Source organism: Helianthus annuus, chromosome 17 (assembly GCF_002127325.2).
Source record: "Helianthus annuus cultivar XRQ/B chromosome 17, HanXRQr2.0-SUNRISE, whole genome shotgun sequence".
Taxonomy (NCBI): Eukaryota; Viridiplantae; Streptophyta; class Magnoliopsida; order Asterales; family Asteraceae; genus Helianthus; species Helianthus annuus.
The window spans coordinates 52,835,399-52,848,050 of record NC_035449.2 but is presented as its reverse complement, the minus strand read 5'-3'; the positions used below and the strand labels follow the sequence as shown (position 1 = coordinate 52,848,050).

General features: G+C 34.5%; 1 protein-coding gene across 11 annotated transcripts; it reads left to right on the top strand.

The window, feature by feature from the left end:
• The first annotated feature begins 7,207 nt into the window (after positions 1-7,207).
• On the top strand, positions 7,208-11,257 carry LOC110922285 (glutamate receptor 2.5). 11 transcript variants are annotated; one of them, XR_004887037.1, is made up of 9 exons: positions 7,208-8,121; positions 8,313-8,380; positions 8,586-8,716; positions 8,923-9,050; positions 9,123-9,396; positions 9,809-9,876; positions 10,475-10,548; positions 10,751-10,842; positions 11,043-11,257. XR_004887037.1 is itself a non-coding variant. In XM_035987093.1 (6 exons), the coding sequence occupies exons 1-4, from the start codon at positions 7,880-7,882 to the stop codon at positions 9,210-9,212; spliced, it is 447 nt and encodes a 148-aa protein (XP_035842986.1). In that variant the 5' UTR covers positions 7,210-7,879; the 3' UTR covers positions 9,213-9,396; positions 9,809-9,876; positions 10,484-10,636. The 11 variants fall into 11 exon arrangements, 3 of the variants coding, with proteins under 3 accessions (XP_035842986.1, XP_022022287.1, XP_022022289.1); XR_002583027.2 differs by having other exon boundaries at positions 8,310-8,380; XR_002583026.2 differs by lacking the exon at positions 8,313-8,380 and having other exon boundaries at positions 7,209-7,977; positions 10,456-10,548.
• The last annotated feature ends 1,395 nt before the right edge of the window (positions 11,258-12,652 follow it).

Here is a 12,652-nt window from a genome sequence, read left to right as displayed (position 1 = left end):
GTGCCGCACCCATTCGAATCCTTCAAGGATTTCACCCTCGTATATAAGGGTATGCTATATTCCGATGCTTACCAAATTTAAAGTTTGCGTCCCTGGGGTCCATTTTCCTGACATGTCACACGCCTTAGCCTTTGTACTAGCCCGCGACTACGGAACGTCCTCATTATCCAACAAGCTCACCTTTCAATATTCATCATTGTTAGTAGCATCACGCATACTTACGTATATTAAATTTTACTTTTCGGTCTTGATCGAGTCTCGGATTGTACGGGTCATTTATCACAAGAGCACACGGGTTTGAGTTCAGGTACTCACTTATTTGTACTTGATTTCGCTCAAACCTAGGCTCTGATACCAACTTGTAACGCCCTAATTTCACGTTCCAAAAGGGTGATATTACCATGCTATTATTTAACAAAATTTGGGCATGACCCATTCGTATTATGAACAATTCCCTGTAAGACTAACTGATAATAACTTTTAAAAAAAATATACGACGTAGCGGAAAATATTCATACTTAATCAATACGTCAAAATGATACATAATTTAAACCAAGTGACTACTCTTCCATACAACCCTTCCTCCGTGACTCGATCAACGCATGCTTTTCTTCGGTAGTAGAAGTGGAAATCCATGCGATACATGTGGACATCACATACATCATAACTATCAGTTATTAATAACATCATACAACATACTTCTCTTATAGTCTAATATTGAACAACATTTAACAATGGTACTTTGATTCATTTAACTATCCTTTCTTATTTTCTTGTTCCGAGTTCGACTTCGTTACTTCAAGAACCCGGTGTTCATATACCTGCATTACAATCCAATCTCAAGACAATTCATCAGTATTCGTCAATATTAAAACATGATAAAACATTCCTTCATACATAAATGACATCTCGCCTTCACACACGTTTTCTTTCTTAAATTCCCACGTGTATACAAACTTATACCCCTACAGATATACGTATACATTTTTTTTAGTTGCACACATACACTCTAGCTCTCGCGCTTACCATTTTCATTTACATAAACCTATAGATCTTGTAAAAATCACTACTTCCATAACATATGATTTTCCTTCAATAACACGAAGGTAAGAATTCATTCTTTCACTATCCGGTAGCTCATAACATTATGTATATACAAAATCGGCTCAAAATAAGTTTAGAGACATAAAAATCATTCACGACATTAAATACGTTTTTAAAACCATCATAAACCTATGTTTTGATTGTTTCATAATATACAAGTTCAAGTTTCTTAGGCCTGACATCGAACAAACAACAATTAAACAATTCTCGGAATCAGGAGGGGCTAGACGCTACGCCTAGGGCCTAGACGCTACACCTAGCCCCTTTTTTGACAGCAAGTTGCTTAATTGCTGCTGCAAAATTCCCAGCCAACCCAAGTTTCACGAAAACGGTCATAACTCATTCGTTATTGATCCGTTTTACACGATTCTTTTTCCTACGCGCCCGTAATTTAATTACGCATCCGTTTATCACCTCGGGTCACATCAAAAGCTACTTTACAGGCAAACGGCTTGTAATTCCCTTTATACATTATTCAACCCGTTTAATTCTACTAGATTACTTTCATTATCAACAACTCATGTGATATACTAAAATAACACTTACCTCAATACTTCTTATTCATTACATGATTCTTGCATAATTTTCTACACATATATATATATATATATATATTAAATACTATGTACATGCTAAGAAGTGAATCGAAATCACTTACCTTGCGCGTCCGTATTTGCGTTCGCTTACTTGAGTCTTCTTAGCCCGTTAGCCTTCCACACTCTCAACCATCTTGACATGATTCCTATACATTCAGGTCGTTACATTCACATTCTTATTAGCATATAGGCTTATACGTATGAACAACCATATCAAATTCACATCTCACATATGACCTACATAAAGCATACTCAACATCATTATTCCATTCAAACAAGCACAAAGCATACTCAACATCATCCCTACATAAACTTCACATGACCTATATCTGTTTACCCATTACTTGCATACAATTTCACTTATTATTGTCTTTTAGACATTTCATCAAACACTTGGTGTGCATACTGCTTTCTAAGCATGATGTACAAGTAATCATCATGCAAATTATATACCATACACAATCTATATACATGTACACATCACCTACTGCACATATTCACAATTAATTTCATACCCTTTCGTGGATTGAACATAAACTCACTTAGCTAGGTAGTAATTCATCAAAAACACTCAATTTATAGCAATTTACTCAAAATCTTCACTTAGGGTTCGTTCTTAAGCAAGCATACATTGCCAATTTGGCCATAACCTCTACGATTCATACCTAAATCACTACTTGTGATGTTCATCAAGATTTCTCAACTTCATTAAACATCAAAATTCAACATACCTTATGATCCCCTAGCTTAGGTGATCATTAATTCATGTTCCTTCTTGAATTTGAGCCTCGATTCATTCTTCAATTAGATGATATATGATGAACTAGGGTTTGGCTCTCTAGAGCCTTCCCCTGATCACGTACAGAACACACACGAAGTGTGTGTGTGTGTGTGTGTTATTTTCATTTAATAAAACAACTTTCAAGTTATCCCACTTTGGTCCCTCATGTTTCGTTCTAATTAAATAAGACTACAACTCTTCGTTTACTACTAACGATATCAATAATCAACTAGGTTAATTATCCCTGGTTAATCTTCGTTTACAGATTAACTTTTATCATTAACTGTACCTTACCGTTTCTTAATAGTAACCGGGTTTAAATTACCAAACCTGTTTTTGGGGGTGTTACAAAAACTCATGTCTGTATACTTTTGGGCATATAATACCTAATAATTTGGTGTTTTATCTTTCAGTTGCTATAACGAGTGCCGGTAACATACCGATACCCTAATGAACTAAACTGATACCGGTCGAATTCCCGGCGCGACGCGCGAGGAGAATTCCACTAGTTTTCCTTATTTTAAGAATTGCATAATTTGAATCTATTGTTAATATGGTATTTGAGGCTTTTTATAGAAAAAACATAAGCATTCATAAAAATGAGAAAATAAACAAGTGATTGAATCAGAGACTAAAAACAAACCGAATATGATTTATGTTTATGACTTGGTGTAAATATCTAGTCGTGTTGGCTTAGCCTCTATTATTAATGGATCAACCCCGAGTTAGTATTGACCTAAATCAAACCCACTTGTCGGCCATCTTTACTTTCTGCACAATTTAACTTGTCAATTTTGTAATTAACCAAGTGCGAGTTAAGCACTAAAAAAGTTCTTAGTAGTCAACCTGTTTAGTTTTTGTTGTCAGTAGTCTACTATTGTTGTACATACTACTTGCGACACAATGGGAGTTGACCACACCTAAAGTCGTTACCTTAACAAGAAGGACGAGGATGTTGAAGGTGGGGCTAGTGACTGGAATGAAGTCGTAACAAGGTAGCCACATTGGAAAGTGCGGCTAGATCACCTACTTTCAGGGATAGCTAATGCTTGTTGGGTATTTTGGTTTAACACTGCTTCACTCCCAAAAAGAAAAGAGCTACGTCTGAGTTAAACTTGGAGATGAAAGTTAAGATCTTTACGACCTTTGTCGGATTATTTTTCTTTCTTAATCATTTTCATATTCATCAGTTCTGTAATAACTGTATGGAAAACATGAAAAAAGATTAATACTTGTTACACCAGAGAGTGCAGTAATCGCAACAGAGCGGCAAGTAAACAACATCTCGTTAGCTTGATCGACTTCCCGTTTAGGGTATACAATTTTGATGGTAATTATGTATTCTTGAAGAACATGCTTTGAGAGAGAGGGGGTAGTGTAACATCCTAAAAACAGATTTGGTAATTTAAACCAAATTTTCTGGGGATGAGCGGGTAAAATACGATTAGTGGTAAAAGTTAACCCGATAAAATTAAGATTTAAATAAATAAACCTAATGTTAAATAAAAGATTAATAAATGTTTTTACACGATAAAGTTATAAAGGGCCCGGGCTATCGGGACTTAGTCTAAGTCGGGTTGTAACGTCCCCGACTTGGTAAAGTGAAATATCATGTTCATTTGATAAGTGACATGAAGTATGTAACTAGGAATATTTAACCTAGTTAGTATACTTGTTTATTTAAAAGAAAAAGAGTTGTGACATGAAAATATATAATAAAAAATGGAGGGGATACATGGCGCATTCTCGAAAGTTGAAAATATAAAAGAATGAGAAAAATGAAACACACACATAGTGTGTGTGTCTGTCGACCGAAGATGGGGGAAAAGAGAAATCCTCTTTGTCATAAAAACTCAAGAAATCTAGCTAAAATAATGGTAAAATTGTGCAATTCCCTTGCTTGTTTGAAGATTCTAAACCATCTACCCCTTGCAAAACTAAGGTAGGTGATAAATTTTCATATGATGAGTTTTTAGTGTAAGTGGGTTTTGATGGTATGATGAAATTGGATGTATGAAACCAGTTTAGAACCAATATGGTTGTTGTATGTGTAGAAATTATATGTATGGTTGCTCTAAGTTAAAACCCCCATAAGAGATGAAGTGGGTTTTTTCATGATTTTAAGAAATTAGCCTCCTTAGGTTAATTTGTATATACTAGTCTTATGATATGAAATTTTAATGTTTGAATGTACTTTAATAATATGAAGTGTGAATCCTAGTGAATACATGGTAATTTGCTAGAATTTAGACACATTGAGTTACGATTAAAAGTAGTGCCTGCTAAGTGTTTGATAAAATGCCTAGGTGAGTTTTATCAAATTGTTAGTGTATTTATACATGTCAATTGGTAGTTTGACTTTTAAAAAGTCAAACGAAGTTAAAATAGAATGGGAAGATAAATGAGGTATAAAAGTCCACAAGGTGTGATGGTCATGATAATTGATGGCTAATCTAATCATCTTGTAGATATTATGTGATAGTTTGACACTTGACATGCTAGGTAGAAGCTTGGAAATGAATGAGTCAAACAGGTCAAAGATGCGAGGAAGCTTGAATGAACGAAATGTAAGTAAAGCGTACACCTCCTAAATATAACCACTTCTTATCTACTGGGATATAATTCGTTAAAACAAGGTTAACAAAGAATCAGATGATTTTGTTAAGACAAGACCCCATGGTGTAACCCATGAAATAGGTCAAATGGGTAAAGTTATGACAAGATTATATTTTGGTAATAAACGATAATGCGATAAGATGAGACCCTATGGTATAAACATAACGGGTTAAATGAGTAAAAATAGTATTGAAACACCTTTTGGTGATAACAATAACTTGTTAAAGATTAGAACCTATGATGTAAGCCGTAACGGGTCAAATAAATACAATGACAAGAAAATCACATGTTGGTGATTAAACCAAGAATTTTGAAAAGGATACCCTATGGCGTAAGCCATAACGGGTCAAATAATTTAAATGACAAGAAAATCACATGTTGATGATTAAACCAAGAATTAGAGAGAGAGAGAGAGAGAGAGAGAGAGAGAGAGAGAGAGAGAGAGAAACAGAGAGATAGAGAGAGAGAGACCCTATAGCGTAGGCCATGACGGGTCAAATGCGTTAAATTGTGTTACACCACATTTTGGTGATAAACAATATATGGGTTAGTTTAGATGCCAAAAGGGCAAACCAAGAATGGTTAAAAGGACAAACAGTTCATATGGGTCAAATGGTGATGATATCACATTTGCACTCGACATTTAATTCTTTGTCTTGTTAAGTGTTATACTCACATGTAAGCTTAATACATGGGACATACTTTGTCTTGATAAGTGCTTTAATTAAGTTTAATAGGAAAACGAGTTAAAAGTGCCGCTAGTTTTCATCTAACATTTAAACGTTCCCTGGTATGGAAAAAGAACTTAAATTTGACTAAGACGCCCTCGGATAACGGGTTTTAGGTAAACTACCTCCAAGTGTAGATTTGATAATGAATCCTTAGGTTGAGTTGATCCTTCTGGTAACCAAAAATGGGAGACTTGAACTAAAAGGCTTTAAGTCTTATAACATGTTGATGTGGGTAAAGCACCATACCAGAAGATATTAATGAAAAGTTAAGGTTTTGTCTAAAGTAACCAACCATAATTTGAATTGTGATTGGTAGAAACAATGAGAACATTGATAAGAAAGTAGGAGGAATGAACTAAGTGCATAATGCCTCCTAACGGGTCGGTTAAGTAATAAACCCAAACCGAATAGTTAGAGCGAAAAACTCAAAGAATATGGGCCCGAGTAGTGGATTGTAGCTTAAAAGTGTAGAGGAATAAACCTTTAAAGAATAAATTGGGTCTGGACTGAATTGGATGTGAATTGAATTGTAGACGAATAAACCTAAATAAATTTTCTTTTTTCTTCATTGTTTTAATCGTGTTTGACCATGTAAATCAAACACTAATTGTTTTTAGTGTTTATGTTAGGCTTTTACAAAGGCGGGAACTGGACGGACGACCAAGCATGCGAAGAACCGAACATTATTAAACCGCTATCTCTTTGGAGATGTTCATGGGAAGGATGAAGCATGATCACGCACGACAAAGTTTTTGAGTTTAAAACTTTAATATCTCTAAACTATAAATTAAAGTGTATTAATCTGTTTTGTTGGTTCTCTGGGTTATCAGTTAACCGAGGCTCGTTAGTTATTCCTTTTATATAAAAAAATAAAAAATATGGGAGCAAATCGTCTGAATATGAAAGATATTCGGTAATAATGGGGTAGAGTATTACAGATAGGGATGAATTTCGGGAATTATGATGTTAATGTAATTGTCTAACCTTTATCTCTCTTGTTATCTTTCCTTATATACACCCAAGGGGAAATCTTGATTAGTTAATAAGGGTAATTATGTCCATCAAACAATTACCAACTAATCTAATAAGCTATAATTTTAATTTGATCAATTATATAATATAAATGATAATGGAGGCGTTAATATATATATATATATATATATATATATATACTACTTTATAAAGCATATAGGAAGGATAGAATGGTCTTTTGCCACTTTACAACTCTTTAAAGCCCATTGTACAAACCTCTTAAGCACAAGTGTTGAAAACTTGTTTTCAACACCATATGATACCACGCGGATCTTAGCGGATCAACTTGACCCGGTTTTTGTTTCATGGATCCAATATATTCTTATTATCACAGATCTAAACCACAATTTCATCCGCCGCTCCACAATTCTTTCACTCTCTAAACCCTAGATCCTCCACCGCATAACTGAAGCACCTCCACCGCATAACTGAAGCACCTCCACCGCACCTCCACCGCTCATCCATGGAACCTGTCTTTGCCGTCACCGTCTTCTCCCCTTTCATCCATGGAACAGGTCATGTTTTTAACCCTATTTTGTACGTTTTTTTTAATCTTTGTCAGATCTGTGATAATACTTTTACATCTGTTTTAATACTTTTAGATCTGTGATAATATTTTTAGATCTGTGAATCCGTGATAATACTTTTAGATCTGTGATAATACTTTTAGATCTGTGTTGGTTTTGTGATTATTTTAATGTTCTGTGAATGGATCAACATTAGGGCTTTTTGTTTGATAATTAGGGCTTTGTCAGATCTGTGAATGGACCAATTTTAATTTCTTGCATTAGGGCTTTGTCAGATCTCTGATAATACTTTTAGATCTGTTTTAATACTTTTAGATCTGTGATAATACTTTTAGATCTGTGAATCTGTGATAATTCTTTTAGATCTGTGATAATACTTTTAGATCTATGTTGGTTTTGTGATTATTTTAATGTTCTGTGAGATTTATAGAGAAAACGTAATTTCTGTTTCATAATTAGGGCTTTTTGTTTGATGTAATCGGTTACTGAATTATGGTTTTGTTTGTAAGGAGAATCCGATTGCAAGCTCACCGGCGAAGGAAGCATACAGGAATCGGCTGGCGGTTCCCTGTTGTCTACGTATCATCTAGGTCACCTGAATCTTCACAACTCAGTTAATTATGTGCCCTAATTTGGGTTTTCATGTGAAGTCCTTTAGCTACGAGTTTGAAGTTTCATTTTGGATCTATTTGTTTGTTTTTATCCAATCCATCATGAATGAAACGGAACCCTAGGTTATTGATTCTAAAAGTGGAAGTTTGTTTGTTTAATTTGCTGGGTTGGTGTTAAACTTGCAATATTGTTGAACTTGAAATACTGTAAAATGAATAGCCCAGTATGCTAAATGAAATACACTTGACAAATATGTAAGATATAAAGCAAATCTGATGGTTTTTGTGGTGGTGGTTTACAAATCCGGTAGTAGCTGGCTGTTGTAAATTTGAATGAAGATGCGGTAGACATTAGGGGTTTACATGTCCTCATATGCATTCTGTGAGTATGTTTTCATTTACATTCATTCATATTATTATACAATATGTAATTAATTAATGCAACTAAAACTGAGCCTTCTCTTGAGCAGACCAAACATGTCGTATCAATGATTGTTCTTCAATGTTTTGGTGGTGTTGGTTCATATTTGGTAGCTATCTCGGTGCTGTTTTACTGGTAATTAACCATATCTTTGATCTGTCTACAGGTTCTACACCAGCTTATTTTTACACATATATTGTATGATTTCTACAACTATGATGCCGGAGACACAAAATTCAGTCAACTTTTTTCAAATTTTACACAGGTTTCAGTCAACTTTTTTCAATGTTTACACAGGTTAACTTCTTTTTGCCTTTTTATTTTGAGTAAAATGTTTTTTGTTTAGATCTGATATAATGTCTCTACTTATATTAAGGTTTTATGTTATTTTGTTAATTTGAATGTGTATTCAGCAGTTGTATAATAATGTGTAGCTTAGTGACTCACAGTTAAGAAGTTACTTATGGTGCACATTCGTAATTAAATATTTAATAAACATGCAGGGTATGTTGCAGTGTATTCAGATGTTTTTCTTGCTGCACTAACGTTGATTCCTTATGAGTTTGTCGTGTTTGAGGATGGTCAGAAGAACCTGAGCTACACCGAGCTTGTAAATAAAGTTGCTCACAACGTAAGTAGAGTATAATACGATATTTGTATTTTATGATATGTCTCAGATATGATATATGTTCAATTTATGCAGGTCTTTGATGTTGCTGTTGGTGATATTTTAATCATCACTAACCGTACCAAGGTTGTTGACTTCACACAGCCTTATATAGAATCAGGTTGAGTTTTAGTGGTCCCTACAAAGAAACAAGAGTCGAGTGCTTGGGTTTTCTTGCGGCCATTTACTCCACAAATATGGGTCGTCACCACGGTTTTATTCATCATATTTGGAATTGTTTTATGAATACTAGAACACATGCAGAATGAAGAATTAGGGACCCACCCAAGCAAAAGTTGGTCACCATCTTGTGAGTAGTTTATATCTTTATATTGTCTGTTTTCTATTGAGGTTGCAAAGTGGATGGGCTGGGTAAATCAGTTTGGGTTGGAACTAAGCCTGGCAAAATGGGCGGCTAACGGGTCAAAATGCTTTTAGATAAAATGGGTTCGTGATCGTGATCAAATAACTGAATAAGTCATTTTAAAAAGAAAAAAAATTAGGGAGTTATTGTCATTAAGTTCTTTGTGCTTTCAAACAGTATTAAAAATGGAATGTAAATTTGTAACTGTAAAAAGATCATCAATATTAAAAATGGAGTGCTGGTTTTAGACTACTGGCAATTGCTCAAGTTCTTTGTGGATTCAAGTCCTTTTATGATTAGTTTAAAGTTTTCATAATATATATTAGTTATAGTGACCATTTTTTTAATTTTATTTTAGGTGAACTCTCAACTCATCAGTAACGTCTGCACTGTAACGTCTGCACTGATGCTCTTTCGGCTGAAAAGGTATATATTTCCAATTAGTATAATATCTATTTACTTGGATGCATTGTTGTTGGAGGTGGCAACTTTGTCCCATCTACTTATAATTTAGTCAGTTAAAAAATGTTTAGCTAAAAGTTGATCGGAAATGAGTTCAGACTCTCACATAGTTTATTTGTTCTATTAAAGTAGTTAGATATTTTTAGTAATAATATTGTTTTTGTAAGCTACTCAATCATCATATTAGAAAAAGTGTTTGCTGGTAATAATGTAGGCGGAAGTTTATATAGCACAAAAATACCACCTAAACAAGTTCCATTAAAATTTGTCCGTATCACTATCACCTTCGTTTAAAGCCATTCATAAAAAAATCCATTAAACTATCAAAATTAAAAAAAAAAAAAGCTATTAACCATAATTATTTCAGATTTTAGATTTTAAGTGGGTGAGGTTTGACCTCAACAGTCAAAATAAATTTTGACTAGATTTTTAGTTGGTAAACAAGAAAGCAATATCTTGTTGGTTTTAAACAAGAAACCAATAGCTTGTTGGTTTTGTACTAATATTTGAACAAGAAACCAACTGACAGCTCCTTATCCTCAGGATGTTGTCATGTGCACAGGGTGAACAGTGGTGAAAAGAGGGAACAATGGTCAGAAGCATGCTTCCTGTACAACATCTACTTTTGTCATTGAAGTACAATATCTACTTTTCTCATTGAAACTATACATTTGACTATCTTGACATTACATATAGTCTAGATAGATAGTCCACTTAAACTTCATAAACTCCATCTAACTTTTCTAACTTTTATGTTAGAAAAATACAATACTTATTTACCTTTCATTTTTATCTTATTTTAAAGAGATTTGATCCATATTTATCATTTTTTTAATAGAACTTAAGTTTTTAGGAGTGCAACAAGCAGCAGACATTATGAATTGATGAGTTCAACACAACCTGCACATGTCACTTTTAAATTTGCATGAGGTAAGATCATAGTTACCGAGTGAGACTTATGGCCGGGGCGGCTGGCCGGGTTGGGTAATAAGTGAGAATGTTGATATATGGGTAAAATAAGTTGGACTTATGGTCTGGTCGGGTAACATGTTAAACATTGGTTCGGATTGAATCGGGTTGAGTTGAGTTGACTCACAAACATACTAATTCTGAACTTTCATTTTATGCAGTTCATTGGGTGTTTGGATGCAGAATCCCCAAAGTAACAGATTTGATTAGGGGGATGGTGGTTTTGATTCCTTTGTTCCAGTGTGTTAGGACATTTTTTTTCTTTAATTTTAAAAAAGTTGTATTTTCAAATTAAAAGAAATCTGATTAGGAATCCTTGGTAGGAACTTTTTTTTGTACGCATGAGTTGCAACTGAGTTTATTTGGTATGACCTAATTAACTTGAAGCCAAATATCTATACTAAATTAATAAGCATATTGTAAGGGCAAGCCACTTTTTCAACATGCACAAGCCTTTAATGCTTGTTGTACAACCCATTAAAGCTTAAATATGAAATGAGGATTAAATGAGCGGGACATTATGGGCTCCAAATCGAAAATTCAAATTTCAAAACACTCATATTTGCTTCTCAAATTTCGAGTTCCCCAAACATGTATTTTGAAGAGATTATGTCCTCTCTCACATTTTGAAATCCCAGACTACGACATCAATACAAGACCGACGTTGGTGGTTTTTACACATCTTCTTCTTCTCTCTTTCTTCCTACCAACGGTAAATGTCGGTACCGAAAATCAACTCGGGTTGGGAAATTAGGTACTGGCACCGGTTCTGAACCGGTACCCGGTACCATTTGCTCATCCTAATCAACAAATTTACCATTTGCTTATCCTACCAACAAATGTTAATTTGTTAGTTTGGGCTTAACTGATGTTAAAAATTGAAGACAACTAAAGACAGTCAATTTCTAAACATGTTCATGGTATTAAATATTTGTAGATTGTTGCCAATATAATGATGTCAAAGACACCCACTATAACCTTATATGAAACTTAGAGATGCATGTGGTTTACATCAACATTAGAGCTTAGATTGATGTAATTATTTTTTTATATATATATATACAGGGTTTGTACTAGGGCTGGCAATTCTGACACGAACACGAAAACACGACACGAACCTACACGAAGTTAACAGGTTTCGTGTTTGACCTTAACAGGTTTCGTGTCTAAACAAGTCGACACAATAAGACCTGTTTAAATTTCGTGTCTAAACAGGTTAAAACCCGTTAACCTGTTAAGACCCGTTAATGACCTGTTAATAATTTTAAATTAAAAAAAATATATAAAATATATATGGAGTCAGGCGGTATTCAGCTTACAACTATACACCCAATATTTTCATTATTTTGAAATCATACTCACAGATCACGACCAGTGCACACCAAATAAACCCTAATAAGTTAATCGCCGTCCTTCATCGCTGCTCACCTTCTTCTCCGGCCGCTCAACCCTTCATCGCCGGCCGCTCAACCCTTCATCGCTGCTCAACCTTCTTCGCTGCTCACCCTTTTATCGCTGCTCAACCCATCATCGTTCGCCCTCTGTTCATCGTTCACTGTTGTCCGCAGGCAAGCTATTCAGGCAAGTTAAAGATACTTGATTTGTTTCCTATATTGAAGCACTGTACAAAGTATACGGAGATAATTGATAAAGTAACCTAAAACAGGCATCGTATTGTAAAATGTAAATTGTCGTAGCCGTCGCCGCATCGCTATTGTGAATTAAAAGCATATTAAAAGGGCATAAGATGGTTGTGCTTTTGTTGGCTTGA

Coding starts and splice junctions, on each gene's coding strand:
- LOC110922285 (XM_035987093.1), top strand. CDS start 7,880: ATGGTTTTGTTTGTAAGGAGAATCCGATTGCAAGCTCACCGGCGAAGG. Junction 7,978..8,585: donor GTTGTCTACGTATCATCTAG/GTCACCTGAATC, acceptor ATCTGTCTACAG/GTTCTACACCAGCTTATTTT. Junction 8,717..8,922: donor TTTTTTCAATGTTTACACAG/GTTAACTTCTTT, acceptor ATAAACATGCAG/GGTATGTTGCAGTGTATTCA.